The following is a 22,016-nucleotide window of genomic DNA, read 5'->3' as shown; positions in this document are numbered from 1 at the left end:
GGAACAGCTCTCTTAATGATGCAGTAGAATTGCAAACTACGAGAATGTTATTAATGCATCTTAAGCAGCGGCAATCTACCTACCTCAAAGACGTATCTATCTCTCCATCCATCCATCTAACCCAGCTATCAGTGGTGGATGGTCAGGATCGAAGTACATATTGCATACTGTGCGTATATATATATATTATAAACAAGTGTCTGGGACAGAGAGTGCGCTGCGTTGCGGCCATCTCCGACCGTGCGTTTCGAGTTATCCATATTTCTGACACAGCGAGCTTCCATACCGTACACGTCTCATGAGCTGCAACGAGTAAAGTTGGTTGAGGACGATACACTGTGTACAGTATGACATGAGATGATTTATGACTTTTATCCATCCGTGAAAAGGAATGTACATGACTAACAACTAACTAGAAAGACAATACATTTCAATGTTGTTAAAAATCAGAGTTGTGGCACGGTGGAGGACCGGTTAGAGCGTCCGCCTCAAAGTTCTGAGGACCCGGGTTCCATCCCCGGCCCCGCCCGTGTGGACTTTGCATGTTCTCCCCGTGCCTGCGTGGCTTTTCTCCGGGCGCTCCGCTTTCCTCCCGCATCCCAAAAACATGCATGAAGACTCTAAATTGCCCAGGTGTGAATGTGTGCGCGAATGGTTGTTTGTTTCTGTGTGCCCTGCGATTGGCTGGCGACCGGTTCAGGGTGTGCCCCGCCTCCTGCCCGATGACAGCTGGGATGGGCTCCGGCACGCCCGCGACCCGCGTGAGGAGAAGCGCGACAGAAAATGGACAAATGACATCAGAGTGTAAAAAAGCCAACACCGACGTCTTCTCACGAGGCCCGGAAGGTGTCGCTTGTGGCACGTCCGCCGTCGAGGCCCGTCGTCAAGCATCACCCTCGCGAGGGCCGCCGCAAACGGACGCCACGCCGCCTCGATCCCTTTGCGGACGCCGCGGGTGTGAAAGTCTCGGCGGGGACGTTGAGGGTGCGAGGCCGAACCGCTGGTCTCTGCTGACGAGCGGCCGCCCACCTTTGAAGGCGGGGGGCACATTTTCGTGCCGCCGGGGTTAGGCTGCTGAATTTCTTGACATTGCAAGTCAACGGGTGTAAAAAATAGATATATCCAAAATCAAAAATAAAAAGCTCCAAATGCAACGCCTTCTTAAGGACTAGAGCTTCGACACCGGAGGGCCACGAGGGTTCGAGTCCCGCTGCGGACAAAAGGAAAACGGCGACTTGAGGTCAGCTGCTTCCTGCCGACTGCCGAGATGCCTTTGGGCAAGCCGGCCACGCCCGAGAGCTGCAGGTTCATTTCACTTTCTGGCACACCCGCGTTTGTGTGATCGGGTTGTCTCATCTGCGTGGTGCGCACCGCGCAAATACACAACAGCGTGAGAGTTGAATTTCCTCTGGAGGGATGATTTGGCCTTCCCGTGTGACCCTTTCTCCGGCTTCCTCCCAAATTCCCAAAAGATGCGCGTTATGTTCATTGAAGACGAAATGTGGGTTAGGGTCAGGGCGAGCAGTTCAGGGTGTGCCCGCCTCTCGCCCAAAGTCAGCGGAGATTGGCGCCGGCTTCCCCGAATGCGGGAAATGGAAAATGGATGGATGGGATGATAAGAAATATAGAGGAAAACCAAAACATCCTCATCACATGCTGAGAACGACGGAAGGCCACGTTGGACTCCGCCGCAGATCCATGTCACACTTTTTACTCTCTTATACATTTCTTGGAATGGATACATCATCCGTCCGTCCATTTTCTGTCACGCTTCTCCTCACGCGGGTCGCGGGCGTGCCGGAGCCTATCCCAGCTGTCATCGGGCAGGAGGCGGGGCACACCCTCAACTGGTTGCCAGCCAATCGGAGGGCACATAGGACCACACAACCACACTTACGGGCAATTTAGATTCAATGAACCTAGCACGCATGTTTTTTGGGATGTGGGAGGAAAGCGGAGCGCCCGGAGAAAAGCCACGCAGGCACGGAGAGAACGTGCAAACTCCACACAGGCGGGGCCGGGGATCGAACCCCGGTCCTCAGAACTGTGAGGCAGACGCTCTAACCGGTCGACCAGCGTGCCGCCATCTGCCTGTAATATTTGTTCCAGCCCAAACCCATATTCTTTCCCAATGTTTGGCTTTACACCCCCCCTGGCGTCATGGGCTAGCCCTTGCGCCTCCTGAATCAACTGACCCAAAAAGGGCCGGCCGGGGGTGCCACCGTGAGGCCTCCTGATTTCGCCCCAATCCAGCGGAGCCTTGGCACGCTCCCTTATCGACCCGAAAGCAAACGTGCACCAGATGAAAGAGCAGAGTCTCAGGGATGGATTTCATTCTCCTATTTTGTGTTATAAGCGATCTGATCGTGAGTGTGAACACGTGACAGGTTGCTCCAGCATCGGCTGGATTTTGCGAAATTATTGTTGTTGTTTTTTTTACTTGAAAGTTAGCATTGAAGTCAGGCACAGAAAATGTTCATCATTCCGTTTGAAAAAGTCGTTGAACATAACCATTGAAGAAACGGTCACATCAAATATGACGCAAGATTCAAGTCCTTAAGAAGTGCTGGCACGTCTCAAACGCCCGTTGTGCCTTTCTTCAACGGAAAATTCAAGATTAAACTGAATTACCCCCCCCCCCCAAAAAAAAGGACAGCTCGGCTGCATTATGAAAATGCATGCATGACAACTACCCCAAAATGGCCGAGACAAAGTTTGCCAATGCGAGCTCGAGCTTAAAGTTCTCCAAAAAGAGAGCAATGGCTAAAGGCGTGACATGGCAAACGGCTTAAGCGCTCCTCTGACAAGTCCGCACGTAGAACTGCTCGGACTTGTATCTGGAAGAAGCCTATTTTCCAATCTAGACAAGGAAGCCTTTTTCCTTTGGCTCGTGCAACAAACCTGACTGGCGTTCACAATGCGCGATTCTCTTCTTCGGAAGACAACAAGCATTGGCCTTTTTCCTCGGCAGCCACTTGTATATTTGCAACGTGACACCACTAATCGCCAGCAGATGGCGCGCCGGCCTGCATTTTGACCTTTGGGAATTCCGACTGCCGACTCCCGGCCAGACGCGCACGCCCCAACATTTCAAGTCAACAAAAGTCATTTGCTTCTCCCTGCACAAAACGCAGCAGGTAGAAGAAGTCAGTTACACCAATTCTTTGTTGTTACACATTGCTGAAGAATTGAACATTTGAAATGACATCCGACGTTGGCGAGTTCAACCTTACTTGAAGCTGTGGGACATTAAAATAATACAAATTGCAGTGAATATCCCTCAATATAAAAAAAAAAAGGAGCATTCAACTCCAATTCCAATTTGCAGACAGGAGTTCATTTGAAGAGATACGCATTCATTGGATGCTAGCGGACATGTACGTTTACTCGATGTGTGCAGGGAGATGTTCACGTCGTGTTTGGCCGGATAGACATTTTTGATTGGGCGGGTGCGTGACCTTTCACGTTGGCCCTAAAGCAGCGCTATCACTTTTTGGGATGAATGTATAATCACCTCAATTGCCTCTGCATTTTGATTTGTATCAGATATCTTTCATATAAATAATAAATAACAACAACAACAACAAATGAAATCAGAAGTCATGGGAACAGGGGACAACAAAATCCAACATTTAAGTACACAAGTGCTCTTCAATTTGTGAAGAGATTTGGTGGGGAAGACCATTCATATCTGTAAAAGGGAAGAAAATGCACGTTTGGGACTTCATTTCTGCCAAAATTAAAAGACAAACATTTGGCCAAAAATATGAAACACACAAACTATATTTGCTTTAGTCAGCCACAAAAGAAATGATGCGGTGAGCCAGATGTGGCCCACGGGCCTTGAGTTTGACACCAGTGCGGCTGAAAGGGAAAGGGCGACAGAAAGTTGCGTACAGAATTAACAGTCTACTATTTTTGTTTTGTGTTATGACGTAATATCGGCATAAACATGACGCAACTTGTTTACTAACACTTTATTTTTTTTCAGGAGGAAGACGTCAGGGGAGAGGAACTGCAGCCGCGTGACACACACACGCGCACGCGGGCGCGCGCGCCGACCCCGCCCCCGGACTAAAGCTCTTCAAAAGCAGGCGCGCGCACGCGGAAGCGACAGCTTGAGGAGCCGCGTGGAAACTAGACGGACGCGAGCAACACGTCGTCCACATTCCCGGGGAACCATGAAGTCTCCCAAAGTGGCGCGCCAAGGTAAATTCGCGCGATTGCACACAATCCCTTTCCACTTTGCGCGCGCTATCTAAGCTGTCGCCCCCTGGCGCAGCCGAGCCGGTGGCGGACGCGGACGACCTGGACGACGCGCTGTGCGAGTTTGACGCCGTGATCGAGGACTTCACGTCCCCGCTGGAGAAGCGCCGCTTCCGCTACGACGAGCACCTGCGCACCGCCAAGAGGCGCAGCAGCAGCGGCGGCGCCAGCGTCAGCGACACCGACACCGACACCGACAGTGAGTTCAAAAAACAACAACGAGCGACATCAGCGACACCGACAGTGAGTTCAAAAACAACAACGAGCGACATCAGCGACACCGACAGTGAGTTCAAAAAACAACAACAACAAGCGACATCAGCGACACTGACAGTGAGTTCAAAAAACAACAACAACAAGCGACATCAGCCACACCGACAGTGAGTTCAAAAAACAACAACAACAAGTGACATCAACGACACCGACAATGAGTTCAAAAAACAACAAGCGACATCAGCGACACCGACAGTGAGTTAAAAAACAACAAGCGACATCAGCGACACCGACAGTGAGTTCAAAAAACAACAACAAGCGACATCAGCGACACCGACAGTGAGTTAAAAAACAACAACAAGCGACATCAGCGACACCGACAGTGAGTTCAAAAAACAACAAGCGACATCAACGACACCGACAATGAGTTCAAAAAACAACAAGCGACATCAGCGACACCGACAGTGAGTTACAAAACAACAACAAGCGACATCAGCGACACCGACAGTGAGTTCAAAAAACAACAACAAGCGACATCAACGACACCGACAATGAGTTCAAAAAACAACAAGCGACATCAGCGACACCGACAATGAGTTCAAAAAACAACAACAAGCGACATCAGCGACACCGACAGTGAGTTAAAAAACAACAACAACAAGCAACATCAGCGACACCGACAGTGAGTTCAAAAAACAACAACAAGCGACATCAACGACACCGACAATGAGTTCAAAAAACAACAAGCGACATCAGCGACACCGACAGTGAGTTACAAAACAACAACAAGCGACATCAGCGACACCGACAGTGAGTTCAAAAAACAACAACAAGCGACATCAGCGACACCGACAATGAGTTCAAAAAACAACAACAAGCGACATCAGCGACACCGACAGTGAGTTAAAAAACAACAACAACAAGCAACATCAGCGACACCGACAGTGAGTTCAAAAAACAACAACAAGCGACATCAACGACACCGACAATGAGTTCAATAAACAACAAGCGACATCAGCGACACCGACAATGAGTTCAATAAACAACAAGCGACATCAGTGACACCGACAGTGAGTTAAAAAAACAACAACAACAAGCGACATCAGCGACACCGACAATGAGTTCAAAAAACAACAACAAGCGACATCAGCGACACCGACAGTGAGTTAAAAAACAACAACAACAAGCAACATCAGCGACACCGACAGTGAGTTCAAAAAACAACAACAAGCGACATCAACGACACCGACAATGAGTTCAAAAAACAACAAGCGACATCAGCGACACCGACAGTGAGTTACAAAACAACAACAAGCGACATCAGCGACACCGACAGTGAGTTCAAAAAACAACAACAAGCGACATCAACGACACCGACAATGAGTTCAAAAAACAACAAGCGACATCAGCGACACCGACAATGAGTTCAAAAAACAACAACAAGCGACATCAGCGACACCGACAGTGAGTTAAAAAACAACAACAACAAGCAACATCAGCGACACCGACAGTGAGTTCAAAAAACAACAACAAGCGACATCAACGACACCGACAATGAGTTCAATAAACAACAAGCGACATCAGCGACACCGACAATGAGTTCAATAAACAACAAGCGACATCAGTGACACCGACAGTGAGTTAAAAAAACAACAACAACAAGCGACATCAACGACACCAACAATGAGTTAAAAAACAACAACAAACGACATCAGCGACACCAAAAGTGAGTTCAAAAACAACAACAAGCGACATCAGCGACAGTGAGTTCAAAAAACAACAAAAACAACACCAACTGACATCAGCGACACCGACAGTGAGTTCCAAAACAACAACAACAAAAAGCTCTTTAGCCTCGAGACCTCAAATACCGTTTCAACTCCTTTACTTATGGAAATAAGTGCAAACTATGACATTTAAGTACAAGGGTTAAAAAACAAAGCAAACGTTTTCCTCTTCTTAGCGCTTGTCCAAAGATCTTTGCTGCCAGTTATCAACTCAATGCAGTTTGCGTGTCCAGGCGATTTTGACGCCTTCGACGGGTCGCGGGCGCGCCGGCCCCCCCCGAATGAGGAGAAGCGCCACGTGTGGCGCAAACGAAGCGAATGCGCGTTCCGTGTGGAGAAAAAAAGTCCCGCCATCAAAGTGGCGCGAGGTAGCGCAAGACGCTCGAGGGCCACAAAACGAAGCGCCCCCCCCCCGCCCCGGTCCAGCGCGGAGGGTGGCTTCGAGTCGTCTCGTCGCTTACGCGCTTTTGGGGCGACGTGATCGAACACGCGAGCGAGAAGCGCCGCGTCGGGCCAGTCGAGACACCTCACAGGGATATTTCACGCCATCTTTTTTAGGGCGCTGTGACTCGGGTCACAGTTTTCTTTGTCGTTCCACTTTCAAACATGGACCGAAAACTGCTGGTCTTCAATTTGGAGAAATGAGGACAAGAGTTGGACAAAACCTGAATTCACACATTTCCCCACTTGCCATTTGAAATGCAAAAGGAAAAATCCCGGAGATGCCACTTGGCATCCTTGGCGGTTGTCTACCAGCATGCCATTTAGTCTCTCTCTCTCTCTTTTTTTTTTTTTGTAATGCATTTTGGCCATTTGTTGTCATATTTTGCTTTCAACGGAAAATGTGCATTGTCTTGTTTCTGTATTTTTGGAATGACTCTGATAGTGTTATTACATCAGTTCACATGCACTATTTCCATTTTGTTCCACTGCTGATTTGGCTTCTAATTGGCTAAAAAAAGACATTTATGTGTTATAGCATCGCATGTTGCTTTGGTATATGATTTAAAAGACATATTTTCTCACACTTTTGGTGCGAATAGACTTTTTGGGGGAAGGGAAATTGTTATTTTAGAATATCTGTGTTGTCCGAAAAATGTGAAGAAATCTGACTCATGATGACACGGCGAGAGCATTTGTGGCTTCAATGTTTTGGGGGCTTTTGAGGTTTTATCAGTTTGTAGAAATCCGTGGTGGAGAGCCATAAATGGCCCGTGGGCCTAAGGTTGCCTAACTTATTTTTGCAAGTGAGTGAGTGTGCGTTTGTGTGTGTGTGTGTGTGTGTCACTTAGGCGCCGACTGGCCGACCAGAACCAGTTTCAGCCTGAGCGACGAGAGGCTCCCCTCGCCCAGCGCCATGTCCCCAAAACGTCAGCTGCGCTCCTCATGCTTCACGATGCATTCGGGTGTGTTGGGAATTTGGAAATTCCAGGAGTCCAGGATTTGGGTGGGATCAATACGCTATCTAGCCAGGGTATACCAAAGAATCTAAATATGTTTCTCCCTCTCTTTCTGGCATAAAGAAACCAAACTACAAAAAAAATGAAGAAATAACAAGTCATGTACACAGTGTTCATTATCGTATCTCTTTGAGTATTTCGATGTAAAGTGGCGAGCAATGTATGAGCTCACGAGGTCCAACCAGAGCGTTGTAGTCGCAGTCCAAAAAAAAAAGGACAGCTGACGTCGTCATTTCCCCGAATGGACAAAAAGGTCGCCGGTTGCCCGCGATGAATCAACAATCGTCCATTTCCAATAGCGACTCACGACAATCCCGGGGCGAGAGGCGGGTACCCGCTGGACCGGCCGCCAGTCAATCACAGGGCACCCGAAGACAAACGCGCATTCAAACTCGCATCGATTTTGTCTTGAAATAAGCTAACGTGCATTTTTGGGAAGGTGGGAGGACGAAAGCCACGCAGGCCGCAGCTGAGATTCAAACCCGGAACCTCGTGAGGAGGGCATGCCCCAACCACTACGTACTGACATACTGTATATACACACGATGATATCCAGTAAGTAATCATTTCAAAGTAAGAAGAAATATTGTCCAGATACAAACCCCAAAGTGGCTAAAAGTCGCTAGTATTGTGCTGAGTTGACTGCGCAATTGCGTCTTCATCAAGTTGGAACCCAACTTGGTGATTTGGAACTACTAGCCGTATTCCACTGCAGTTTTGCTAGTCGCACGTGTGAAATTTCCAACTTCCCAGCTTTCTCGAACGTATGATATGCGATTCCAAAAAAAAAAAGTCAAATTCTTTCTTTGTTTTGCGCGCAGCCAAACTGGGCGACACCAAAGAACTGGAGGACTTCATCGCAGACCTGGACAAGACATTAGAGAGTAAGCGCAGACGCCATCCACTTTGTGAGCACGCTCGAACGTTAGCAATGCTCGTTAGCCCGTGGAGTCGCGCCCACCTGGTTTCCATCGAGCGGTAGAGTCCAGTTTCGGTTCGGAAAGCTCGACGTCGATCGTCGCTGTGTGAAAGCGGCCTAAAACCGAGCGGGCTCGCGGCTCGTCGATACGAGAAGAAATCCCCTTGCCGACAAACTGCATCGCGGCTAACTCCAACTTTTTGCGTGTAAGAATGTGTCGATGTCGCTCGAACCATTTTTTAGGTGCCGTAAGCAGGCCGAAGCATTCTGAGATTTGCGCGGACTGACGGACGATCGCGTCAGTCGACACCATACAAATGTTGAATCGCCACCAAAACATATTATTACCATTCCACAACACATTGAGGGATAACTAGTTTTCAAATCAGAAGACAAGGGTAATAGTTTGTTCAAGTTACCGTAGAAGAAGGGTTTGGTAACAGGAAAATGCCATATCGCAACATTATTATTGGGTACGGATTTCAGCCAAAATCACAGAAGTTGACGAGCATGATTTGCTTTCGCGGGGCACGGAAAATGAGGCCCCCGGGCCTCGAGTTCGACACCTACGGCCTAGGCGGGGGTAACGAGATGACCGTTCCAAACTTGGCGGGGCGCCAAGGGCACGTTGACGGGGCCTTCAGCGCTAAAACGAACAAAGGTCTTTTCCCGTCCGCTCTCAGGCATGTGACGTGGGCGTCTGGCGGCCATGAAACGGAGACGGAGGAGGAGTCCGCTGCGCCGCCTGCCCATCTGACTGAACCGGCGACCCTCCGGCTTGTCTTGCGGTCTCGTGCCGGAATTCGCTTCGCACTTGCAAAACGTGCCGCTCAAACGTTTTGTGGACGACTGCACGTTTTATCCACACTGGATTGTTATTATGACGATAATGATGATTGTTGTTATCATCATCGAGATTGTTTTTGTTGTCATTGTTCATATTTATAGAGAATTCAAGTAGTAAATAATATCATGAAATAATAGTTGAGGTAAAAATGAATAACCAACACTCGGTGATATCAGGGTTATTTTTAAATGTTCCATAAATTGTATAAAAAAAAAAAAAGCTCTCTATATATTTTCTCTATTTATTTATTGAGTGATTTAGTAGATTTTGGTTGTGGCGGTGTTTGGCGTCGGAGGGCCCCACGAGGGAGATTCCCGACCGGAGCGGCCCCCGAGGGACGGACGGCTGTTATCGGTCCGTATCCGTCGATATGGATCTCGTCCATCTCAACTGTCTCTCGGGTCCGAGTTGCCCGAGCTGCTGCTGCTGCGGCTTCTCGTCGTCGTAGTAGCGCTAGTAGCGCTAGCAGTAGTAGTGCATCTCGTGTTTCCCAGCAGTTTGTGTCAGCTCTTTCCCGGCGGCGCAACGGACAAGGCTTTTTTGTCAAATGAATATAATCGTAATTTGATTTGTTATTTGATTGGATTTTTTCCAGATTTTAAAGTTATTGCTCATTTTTGGGAACAATATTTTTGTACCACGTAAATCATCTGAAATGGTCTGATTCAGTGAGTTAAAAGAAAGTTTAAAAAGACTACTTGAATACAGCGACTACTTGCCAGAGATGATATTAAAGAATGTTTCTTCCCATAAAATGTTTGTTCTCTTTATTTTTACTTGATGAAAGTAAAAATGATGCTACATTGCAACACACCGTAACATTTACTTTCCATGTGGTAAGATTTTGGAACAAATGGATGAAGGTGTTTATTACTTTCAAATAAATTCGCAACTCAACTTTCGCCTTTTGATTTTCACTTTAAAAATCAAGGCTTCATATATTTGTATCAAAATGTTGAAGTGTTGCAACCCATTTTAGCATTGAAAAAGCAGGCTTTTGTTTTTGGAAAGGGTTTTTCCCACATCGTAAGAGGACAAAAGGACTTTTCTCGCAGTCGAGTCCGCGCGCTCTGAAACCGGAACTAACTCGTTCTAATTCATAACAGATAAGCGCTACGGAATACGGATGGAAATATTAGACATGAATTACATGAAAACCTTTCTTCATTTTCCTCCCTTTGCAACACAACTTGAAAAAGTGTACTTGTTTTTTTTTAGGTTTGTACGGATATTTTAACATAGGAGAAAATGCTAACTTCCCTGGTGTCATCTCAGGATGTTTATAGTTATTGGTGACAGTAGAATTTAGCCAAATAAGGTCATCAAACTATTAGAAAGAGGTCTAAGTGGCTGCTAATGACAACCGAAATAACACTTCAATTTAATTCTCTAACAAAATGGGCCATTGTCTGTGGAAAAGGCAGACTTTTTGGCACGGACTTTAATTGACTTAATAATAGTACTGATAATAGCGCTGTGGGGCCCGCCTCTAAGTTGGAGCAGAAATAGTTGAGCTTTGAACACAAACGTGCGTCCTAACCAAGCTTCACGTAATGACATCGCTTTAAGGATGTTCGGCCCCGAGCGCCACGATGCATAGAACGCCGCAGTGACAGGCGTGACGCTTGCCTCGCCCGCCGCGCACGCGCACACAAGGTTCAAAGGTCATACAGGCTTCTCTATTGGCTGCAGAGTTGGAGCCCATCAGGTGAAACCACTTGTATTTCATCACACGTCATCGTCTGGTCTTCTTTTGTACGACGAGTCCAAAGTATTATCATACACCTTTACATTTATTCATCAGAGGTTAGACGAGCACCAAGCCGAGGGGGGAGGGGCCTCAGTGAAAAGAAGAAGAAGAAGAAGAAAAAAAAAAGCTCGGTAGGAATAAAGTCCGAGAATTACGTGAATACAGTCGTGGTTTTCAAAAATCTAAATATTGCAAGAAAATGTGCATGACAAGAAAAAACACGTCATTTGGAATAAATGAGAAAACGTTTGTGATATTATGAGGAAAAGTAGGAATATTACGAGAAAAAAAAAAATCGGAATTTTATGAGAAGGAAGAATAAAGCTCAAATCGGACTAGAATAAAGACATCATTTCATAATTTCAGGAAAAAAGCCACCCGTTTTCCGTAGCGCTTCTCCTCACTCGGGTCGCGGGCGTGCTGGCGTCCATCTCAGATGACTGCGGGCGAGACGCAGGTACACCCTGGACCGGTCGCCAGCCAATCGCACGGCACACTTTCGACAAAACAAGCATTCGCACCTACGGACACCGACCACTGGTCTGAGCTGTTGGACTCCAAAGCGAAGGCCACAAACTGAGCCCATTTGACCGAAAGCACGGAAGACGGGAAAAAAAGCCGGCACGCTCGAGAGAAGACCAAGTAGGCGAAGTTCAAGATCTGGGCAACTTCCTGCTGGCTCTCCTGCGTCTAAAGACCCCGCTGACGAAGATCGCTGGCTCACCGACGCGCCGGGACAGCAAAGCGGCAAAACAAACACGACGACGCCTTTTGCAAATCCTTGAACTGCGATTGGCCCAAAACGTCCCGAGTTAAGGTTTCGAAAAGGTTCGACGCCTCCTTTGGGGTCGGGTGGTTACCATGGTTACAATAAAAACTAGCGACGGCAAAGTCTGTTTCGAAACAAGGAACGGAATCTCCGATTCCGGAAGCCCGCTCGGACTCGACTTCCCCTCGTCGGGCTTCGAGCTGTGCGGTCACGTGAAAGGATCGCGCGCCTGACGAGCGGAGCGCATGTGACGAACGCGGCGCGAAAGCTGAAAACCTTTCCACGACGCCAGTCGAAACACAGAGACGGCACGCGTCCTTGCCAGCTTCCTGCCGTGCCGTCAACAGACCGCGAAGAGCCGCAAACGGGCACCGTTGGGAGTCGCGAATGGGCAAAGGTATTGGGACACGTGGCCACGCCCGCAGGAAAACCAAAATGGGATTTTTTGCAGCAATGACACTCTCGGATTCTTTTTTTTTCTCCTGAACAAAAGAATACTATTGGAATTCATGATTTCATCAGTCAAAAACCCTCATAAATCAAGAAATACATGAGTAAGGAATTCAAAAATAAATCAGGAAAATGAAATGTATAGTAGATCAATTAGAAGACAATTCATACTAGTTTTATTTGTTTAAATTTATTTGTTGTCCTTTGGTATCAAAATGTTATGAAAGATGGGAGAAGGAAATCCAACTGGGACATACCTCGAAATGTCAACCCCCCAAAAAAGAGATGTTTATAGATTTTTAAATCAAAAACAATTACAAATATATGTATATATCTATAAAATATTCGTATCGAATAAAATTGAAGTAGGCGGCACGGTGAACGACCGGTTAGAGCGTCAGCCTCCCAGTTCTGAGGACCCGGGTTCAAGTTTGCATGTTCTCCCCGTGCCGGCGTGGCTTTTCTCCGGGAACTCCGCTTTCCTCCCACGTCCCAAAAACATGCATGAAGACTCTAAATTGCCCGTAGGTGTGACTGTGACTGTGAGTGCCAATGGTTGTTTGTTTGTTTCTATGTGCCCTGCGATTGGCTGGCGACCGGTTCAGGGTGTACCCCGCCTCCTGCCCGATGATAGCTGGGATAGGCTCCGGCACGCCGGCGACCCGCGTGAGGAGAAGCGCGACAGACGTTCCCGGGCCTCTGGGATGAGGTCAGCGCGTCTGGAGTAGTCCAGATGCTTCACACCCTTCTGCTGAGCACACTTTGGCCTTGGGGAAGCGTGTACAACGTGTACAACGTGTACAACGCGTGCAACGCGTACAACGCGCACAACGCGTACAACGCGTACAACGTGTACAACGTGTACAACGCGTGCAACGCGTACAACGCGCACAACGCGTACAACGCGTACAACGTGTACAACGTGTACAACGCGTGCGCGCGCGCATGTTTGTCCTCAACGAGCGACAGAATTTTCCGGCTTGGCTCAATGTGAAGAAGTCGGCAGCAAGTGTGAGACGCTTCCAAAAAGATTGGAATCACAAGATACTTCTCTTGTGATTATTTGCTAAACAAGTCATCATAAAAAGATTAATTTCTTTAGGTTTTTTTTGTTTTATTACTATTTTATAATTGTATTGCCAGTTCTATGCGTTTTATATATTCCATCCATCCATCCATTTTCTGTCGCGCTTCTCCTCACGCGGGTCGCGGGCGTGCCGGAGCCTATCCCAGCTATCATCGGGCGAGAGGCGGGGTACACCCTCAACCGGTTGCCAGCCAATCGCAGGGCACATAGGAACAAACAACCAGTCGCACTCACAGTCACACCTACGGGCAATTTCGAGTCTTCATGCATGTTTTTGGGATGTGGGAGGAAAGCGGAGTGCCCGGAGAAAACCCACGCTGGCACGGGGAGAACATGCGAGCTCCACACGGGCGGGGCCGGGGATTGAACCCGGGTCCTCAGAACTGTGAGGTGGACGCTCTAACCGGTCGTGAACCGTGCCGCCTTTTATATATTTATTATTTATATTATAATATATATTCTTTTTTTAAATATTAAAATCTTGAAATATTGCTTTGCTCCTATAAAATATACATTCATAAAATCCATAATTTTAAGATAATGATTTTTATTTTTTTTTCTTTAAATCATAACTGTCCAATGATATTATGTTCTCTGCGTTTGTATTGTTTTATGGACATTCGCCTGCACAACCCACAATTGTAACGTGCACGGCTTTTTGTTTTTCTTTTGCGCTCTTAAGATGCGGTTTCGTTGAACTCGGGTTGAACTTTTAAGGAGAGTTTGGAAGTGAGAAAATGTGCCGAGACTTGCAAAAATACAAATGACACTTTCCTAATAAGTGATGGAACGGAGGCAAGTGGCCGCAGGTGAAAAGGTTTCTGTTTGATGCCAGAGCGCACGAGCGAGGCCGGCCTACGTGCAGCGACACGCGTGTAAGTCCAAGCCCTGAAACAATGACGGACTGTCATTGGATTTTCTCTGGGACGCCGAACGATTGGGCCTCAACCACCACATCTGCGACCCGTCAGGCTTTTAGATTAGAAAGGGCCGCGCGACCTCATAAAAGTTGCTTTTTTCCGGGCTCTCGGATGCGCCTGCGCTTTCAAAACAGAACGCCGAACACGCTCGTACTCGTCCTTTCCCAAACGTATCGACGAATACGTCAGCGAGTGTCAATGATGTCGAACGAGTCCAGGCGAAGAAAATTCAACATACAATCAATTCAACTGGCGATTTCATTGATATCTATATCGATCTATATGAATATTTATAATATAGCAGTTCAGAGGGCCAGCTAGCAGGCCCGCAATGACGCCAGCATTTTTCCATCCTCTGATTGGTTGGTCAGAGCGAGGCACGTTTGACAAGCAAAACCCGTCCGCACACATGAATACGTTCGCTAAATCCTACTCCCTGCTGGTACGGATATATTTTTGATGTGTTTGTCATGTTCTTAGATAAATATGCACGTGGCACATTAGCGCGCTGTTATATATAGCGTTTTTAACAAAATAGTATTTATGACGTGATAGTTAAGAGTTGGATTAAGTCCGGAAAGTCCCACTAAAGGCTCAGGTACCAAACGCGCGGCCCGCCGCCGCCGCCGCCGCCGCCTTTCAATGTAGTTAGCGGGTTCGTTCAACGTCCGCAAAATGTGCCTTCTTATAGTCAACACCATTCAATTGTTCAAATGGTCCCAAAGTACAAAAAACGCACACAGCCAGGCGCGATGGCCGCCTTTTTGGAAGCGGAACAACATAACAAAGAACATAACGCAATTCACAAAATGTGTTACCGTCGTTGAAAACAAACGTCTGGTTTGTATGCCGGGAACATTTGTTCTGTTTTGTTCATTTTTTTTCTGATGATGGAAAGTGCGAAATAAATCAAGCTTTGACCGGCCGACTGTTGATTGTAAGTACACGATGTCACATTGTCGTGTACGCTTGCATACGCCGCAGATTTGTATTTATCCATCCATTTTCTGTCGTGCTCGTCGACTGCAGAACGCATCCCGGACTGGACTCAAGTGGATCGGGATTAGGCGCCGGCTCCCCGCGACCCCCGAACAGCAGAAGCGCTACAGAAAAGAGACGGATACGTACACGGAAATATGTTAAATACTGCTGTAGTCAAACGATTTTGAATCGAAATATTTGTAGAAAATCTCATACAATATTCCAATGTCAGAGGTTGAGTCTCCAAAATAAACAAGTCAATAATAAAAGCATTCAAATGAAAACATGCAGTTGCATAAATCGGAAGCTTTCAAGAGTCAAGGCTGCAGGCGGCCGGCGAGAAAGAAGGAAGCCGAAGCAATTGAGCCGTTCATTTCTCATTCCCCCTGGAAAGAACCCAAGAAAAACCTACGAGCGTACTGTTGGAAATACATTTGGGCAGCTAAAGCGCACGCAAGATAACGCGATACGAGTTTTGTTGTTCGAAAACACTGCTGGCTTCAACTTTGTGGAAAAGGCCAGGACGCTTTCTCGGGAAAGCGCTCCAAAAAACAGCACCCCCGTCGTTCGTCGTCATTCCGGTCACGTGCGTACGTTTGCGCTCGCTCGCTCGCTCCAATCATTCCTCAGCGGAATGACGTTCGGCTACGGCCCGGCAAATCCCAACGTGCGCGTGTCCGGTATGCTCCAAATAGAAGACTGGCTGTAAAAAATACACCGCCTCAATTGGAGCTAAGAAGTTAGGATTCTCTTGTCTCGTCAATGTTGTGATTTTACAACTCTTTTGGACTCTTTGTGGATCTCGCCATCTTCCAAGTAGACCGCGGTTCCTGAAGAAACCGGAATGTTTGCGAGGTCGTCAAGGAAAACAGGAACGAGGCGTGCGCGCTTTCGCTGACCGCAGCGCGACGACTCACATTTTGCGATTATTTTGGTGCAGGTATGGACAAAAATGTCATGCGGTTATAAAGATTTGTTTTAAAAAAAAAAAAGGATTGTTTCAGGAGAAAATAACCCACCTTTTTACTTACTCTGTAAGCTGTTGGCCTGGCTACAAGCCATTTCCATAATTGACACCTCAGGCTCTTCTGACACACACACACACACACACACACACCGATTTGGTTGAGAGACCTCGCGACCGCGTCGTAACATTCCGGCAGGATGAACTCCAGCACACTGACGGCCGGCTATCAATCATCTGCAAACGGCCCCAAGCCTGCTGCGTTGCCGTGACATCGGCCGGCAATCAGAGCCATCGATCAATCGAGGGCGCGATGAAGATGGCCGTGTGTGTGTGTTTTATGCGTCAGGCTCCGGAATGAAACGGACCCAGCGTGTCAATAAAACCATGTGGTGCAGGACGCAAAGAGAGAAAGCGGAGCGCCGTGCAATTAGCGGGCAGAGGTCGCAGCGGTGCATCGTGGGAGCTCGACAAGGTGAGCAGGCAGACGACTCCGGGGAAAAAGCCAGCACGCGCCGGCCGACGGGCTTTCGAAAACCGCCATCGTTGCCTGGAAGGAGGTGCTCGGTTTTTCTTTTTAAACAAAGAATCCTTTCAAGTACCCGAAAAAAAAAGGCACACTTTGTTTATAGATGCTCTTGTGAGAATTTAGTAGGAAATTGTACAAAAATATAACGCTTACACTCATGTCAAAACAAAACAAAGTTGAGTCGTACTTTCCAGATTTCCCCAAAACTCCAAATTCACAAAGAAATGAGGCAGGAAAAGGCCTTGGCAAAACTATTTCCTTGGGTTTGAATGAATCTGTATAAGAGGAGTTGCACTACTTCAAGAAATGAACTTTTCAACGCTCTTCTAATTCAGAGGTCCCCAAGCTTTCTTCGGTCACGGGCCCGTTCGAGTACGCACACGTACACGATATTTCCAAAAGTATCGGCTCACGTACGATTTGAAGCCATATGCCATTCTAAATCCACATGCTTGCATGTCACGTTGGGCTTCCTTTTCGCAGCTGTAACACCTTCAACTCTCGTGGGAAGGCTTCGAATAAGGTTTAGGGGTGACTTTATGGGGATTTTTGCATATTTGTGAGGTCACACGCCGATGTCGGACGAGAAGGCCCGAATGTCTTCTATCGGGTTGAGATCGGGACTGCGCAGGCCGCTCAAGTTCATCCACAACAAATTCTCTCATCCGTGTCTTGATGGACCTTGCTTTGTGCACTGGTGCACAGACTTGTTGGAACAGGAAGGGGAAACCCCCCCAAACTGTTTCGACTGTCCAAACTCTCTCAAAAATTCCTTTCACTGGAGCTCAGGGGCGAATATTCTGGATACTTCCAGCTTTGTGGGAGCAGTTTGCAGATTGCCCCTTCCTGTTCCAACATGTCTGTGCATCTGTCAAAAAAAAAAAAAAAGCTCAACAATTCCACTAAACTTTGTGGAAAGCCTTCCCTGAAGACTTTAAGATGATCTATTTGCAGAGGTCATATTCAAACCTCTGGATTAAGAATCGGCCGTCACTTCAATTCTGATCTACAGACAGATGAGAAAATACTTTTGGCGATGCATTGTATTTCGCAGATCGGCAACCGTTCGTCGGGGGGGGGGATCTCATTTAATCACACCTCAACACACCACGCCGTAGAACTAAAAGTTCAGACTTACAGAGGAGGAAAACATAAATGGCAGAATTATCACAAAGCTAGCACTGAAGCTAAGAGCAATAGTCGGACGTCAGCGCGCGTCTTTGATTGACAGGGTCGAGGCGGGAGCTCTCAGCGACATGCCTGCAGCGTCTGCAAGCTGAAAGAATGTCTCAGTTCTTGACCTTGATTTCACGTATTTCTGTGATTTGTGTATCCATTCATTTATTGTCTGGCTCGTTAACTTTTGGGGGTCTTTAAATGCTGAAATTGTCCCAAAACATTTGATGAGGTCAAATCAACGGAAGCTCGTGCGGTTCCAGCGATCCGCTCAGTCCGCCAAACGCCGATTGCGCTTTCGGGCGAGTGCGTCGGCCAGACACCGCTGTGGTCAAAACGCTCCGTTGAATGCAGAGCAGCGGGTCAAGTTCAAAGTTCACGTGCGTCAATAAACGTTCTGTTTTTGTCTTCCTTGTCCTTTCTCCGTGATGTGGGTCAGCCGGCAAACAGCATAAATGCCTTTTTTTTTCTCTCTCTCTCTCCGTCTGGCAACAAGCACTCAAAAATGTCCGAAGGCATGAATGCGACAGCGAACGGTCGCTCGTCTATACGAGTCCTGCGATTGACTGGCGACCGGTAAAGGTTGCACCCCGCCTCTCGCCCGAAGTCGCCCGGTTAGGATCCAGCTCGGCCGCGATCCTCGCGAGGACAAGCGCTACAGAAAATGCTAGACCGGGTTGTGACAAACTCTGCCTAGCAACGAGTGACATGCTCAGAAAAGCTACTTTTATAATGAATACGCTGCTGTGTGACATGAAAAGCACATCAGACGGTAACGTTGCTTTTTTTGTTCAGAGCTTAATCCATAAATGTTTTATTTGCATCCAAATGCCACTGAAAAGTTGACGTCACAGCGACAGAGCGGGAGGTCTGCCCACGAAATAGGATCTCCGGTTCCTCGCAGGACCGACATGACCGTCGTCGACGCGGACGCCGCGGGGGCTCGACCGCACTCAGGTGGGGCGTTCCTCACCCGTTCCCAGTCAACAAAATAGTCGGCAGGAAAGTGGGGATGGATGTGTGTGTGTGTGTGTGCGTGTGCGTGTGCGCGTGCGATCAGTCGGAGGCACCGTCAGACCCCGACCAGCAAGCTGGATGTGAAGATCTGCTGCAGTATTTGGGGGATCTGCTTGGTATCCATAGCAACGAAGGACCTCCCGGCCGGAAGGCTCTGCTGGAGTCTGAGGCACAAGAGAGAAAGCCTCTTTAAAAAAAAGACGCCGCTTTGTATCCGCTAAGCGGATGATTACGACACAAATCTTTCAGTCTTTGGCGTGAACAACGAGGACGAGGAAGCGCTGACAGTCAACGACAACGGGCGTCATCTTTCTTCTTGACGTTTGGACAGTAAGAAGAGAACAAGTTTTGTTTTCTCCTCGCCCTCCGGCCGCGTGTCGAGCGCGCAGGGCATCCGGCTGCCCCCGTTGGGGCGCCGACTTTTGACAGTGGAAGTGAAAACAAGAAAGCGGGACTGCTCCGTTTGATCGCGTTTTTTGAAACCCGAACCCCGGTTCGGAATCCTAACTTTGGTTTGAAACCCTACGCAGGCTCCAAACGCACATTTGAAACGAACCACAGGCTTGGTTACGTAAACCCGTCATTTGAAACCCTACTTTGAAACTCGAAGACTCACTTGAAGCCCTACACCGAAACCCTCGCATGTGGCTTAAAACCATCATTTGAAAGTTTGGATGTGAAAACTCTCCATCCCGTCAACTAACTGTGGCTCGAAACCCCAATTTTCAAACCCAGACATGTAACCCTTTTCTGAAGCCCTACTCTGAAACCCTCATTTAAAACCCTACTTTGAAAACCGTAGCTGTTGTTTGAAACGCTAACCCCAGGCGACCCAATCCCGGGCTAGAAACCCTACCCGGGCCCGAAGGCGCCCTCTTTTCCCCCCGGGCGCCGTGAAAGCAGGTTAGAGTTAGCTTCGAAATTTCATGTGCGTTTGAACTCTGGCGAGGTGCTGTCCATGATTTCTTGACAAAGGAATGATTTATAAACTCGGAGTTGCCAGTTGAACCGGCTTCCCGTCATCGGGCCTCGGCCCCGCCCTCACCTTTCGGCCTGATCGCCCAGAGAGCCGATGAAAACGGCGAAGGCGTTGACCCGGGGGTCCGAGACGAGGACCCGGGCGAAGCGCTCGGGTCCGATGCCGTAGCGCTCCAGGTTGGCGTCGCTCAGCACCACCACGAAGCGCTCGTCGGCCTCCTCCCGCGCCAGCTCCTCGACGCTGGCCGCCGTGCCCTCCAGCGTGTGATCGCCGCTCATGCAGAACTGAGAGTGGGCGTGCATGGTCTGCGGCGGACGGGACGGAGAGAAAAAAAGGCGTGCTAGCAAATGTTGCGGCAAATCCAGTGAGTGAAATGTGCTTTTTCTCTCTTGGTTTTCTTAAAATAATGTCGCCCCAGATGCCAAAAGAGCAAACGTGTGGACCGAGCGCTGCCGCAAATAGCGCCGGTCATTGACGCCAACCCCTAAAAATTGCCGAGAGATGCCACAAGATAGCGGTGGAGCACTTTTTTTTTTTTTATTAAACAAGGCGACTTCATGAAGGGCGGCACGGCGGACGACCGGTTAGAGCGTCAGCCTCACAGTTCCGAGGACCGGGGTTCAATCCCCGGCCCCGCCTGTGTGGAGTTTGCTCGTTCTCCCCGTGCCTGCGTGGACAAACAGGCAGGTTTGCGAATGGCGACTATGTGGGAACGCTGGAAGCACAAATGGACAAAGGAAAGCTTTTTGGCTGCTCAGCGCAATACGCATCGATGAATATTACAAGGCTTGAGTTCCATAAGGGCGCAGAAATGGCCAAAAGCTGACAGTAGCGCTCTGCCAACGCCTCACAGGTACAGCTCAAGAAATTTGAATCGTGTCAAAAGCAGGATTACGTTAGGTAGTTCACTTCAAAAAGAGGCACTACACACATTCAGAGGTAAATCATTTCATGATTTGGATGATTATAGCTCGCAAATTCACCATCTCTGGAAAGGAGAATATTACGGAACTAACAATTAAGAAAGAATGAAAGTCATTTTCTCAGGTAGAAACTAAGCAGCAATTTTATTGCAATTATATTGTCGTTTATTAGGATTAACCAAAACGCTTCCCTGTCCTTAAAAGGGCGAGTTGTTTATTCCGTTTATTTTCGCCTTATTATACAGTGGTTGACTTCTCCTTATACTCATATACAGTTGGCAACGTTTATTTACTCGTGTGGGAAGTGAGGAGTTCGGATGGCAACGCTGTGGCCCTGGAACGGTTTCATTCCCTTTTCCATGATTTCCGATGGTTTGAAAAGCCGACAACAACTGATCGTGTTCGATTTTGGAGCTTGGACTGCACTTTGGTCGAAGTCATCAAACCAAAATGGCTGCAGCCACATTCAATCCACGCTTCCAAAAAGCTCTACCTTGATAACTTGGAGCCTCTGCTTGTTGTTCTTGGGGACTTTGTCCGCTCGGACCAGTTCGATGTCATAGCCGTCGCCCGAGTGGCCCGTGATGTCGTACTGTGGCCAAGAAAACAACAACGCACGAGATTGAGCAATAGTCAAGATGAAATCGCTGTTATTCTGATACAACTTGCACAGAGTTGGGGAGGGGTGCGCTCCCACACGATGCCCACTCGAATATTTCAAGCCCGTCGAACGCGTAAATGCTTTCCTCGTGCTGCATACTCGTCGGGCTTACTGTACGTAAGAGCGTTTAGATTTCAGGTCGGGAAGTGACGTTCTCTATCTGATAGGAGAACGTTCCCACGACGGCCCCGACTGCTCATTGGCGCTGTTGCCAGGCAGGAGAATGCTTTTTTTTTTCTTTTTAAAGCAAATGCACAACCACTTCATGTTTGAACATAATGACATTATCGGTCTTCTCCTACACGTACTGTTCAAAAT

The 22,016-nt window shown here is 48.0% G+C and overlaps 2 protein-coding genes across 4 annotated transcripts in view; one reads left to right on the top strand and one right to left on the bottom strand.

Moving 5' to 3' along the window:
• Positions 1-2,019: 2,019 nt before the first annotated feature.
• Positions 2,020-10,462, top strand: rgcc (regulator of cell cycle). Of its 2 annotated transcripts, XM_061791995.1 has the most exons (5): positions 2,021-4,209; positions 4,283-4,465; positions 7,559-7,636; positions 8,548-8,610; positions 9,329-10,462. In XM_061791995.1, the coding sequence occupies exons 1-5, from the start codon at positions 4,182-4,184 to the stop codon at positions 9,334-9,336; spliced, it is 360 nt and encodes a 119-aa protein (XP_061647979.1). In that variant the 5' UTR covers positions 2,021-4,181; the 3' UTR covers positions 9,337-10,462. The 2 variants fall into 2 exon arrangements, with proteins under 2 accessions (XP_061647980.1, XP_061647979.1); XM_061791996.1 differs by lacking the exon at positions 8,548-8,610 and having other exon boundaries at positions 2,020-4,209; positions 7,559-7,672.
• Positions 10,463-18,265: 7,803 nt separating this feature from the next.
• Positions 18,266-22,016, bottom strand: part of vwa8 (von Willebrand factor A domain containing 8) — a 54,256-nt gene continuing 50,505 nt past the window's right edge. The window contains exons 43-45 of one of the 2 annotated variants that reach the window (XM_061791355.1): positions 21,531-21,629; positions 20,181-20,419; positions 18,266-19,299 (exon numbers count right to left, since the gene is read on the bottom strand). In XM_061791355.1, the coding sequence (XP_061647339.1) occupies positions 19,191-19,299; positions 20,181-20,419; positions 21,531-21,629 (447 nt within the window). In that variant the 3' untranslated portion in view covers positions 18,266-19,190. The remainder of the gene's footprint in view (positions 19,300-20,180; positions 20,420-21,530; positions 21,630-22,016) is intronic. The other variant, XM_061791356.1, reaches the window with a different exon arrangement.

This window comes from Phyllopteryx taeniolatus, chromosome 12 (assembly GCF_024500385.1).
Source record: "Phyllopteryx taeniolatus isolate TA_2022b chromosome 12, UOR_Ptae_1.2, whole genome shotgun sequence".
NCBI classification, from domain to species: domain Eukaryota; kingdom Metazoa; phylum Chordata; class Actinopteri; order Syngnathiformes; family Syngnathidae; genus Phyllopteryx; species Phyllopteryx taeniolatus.
Note: the sequence above shows the minus strand (reverse complement) of the source record. Positions and strands in the feature narration are given on the sequence as shown.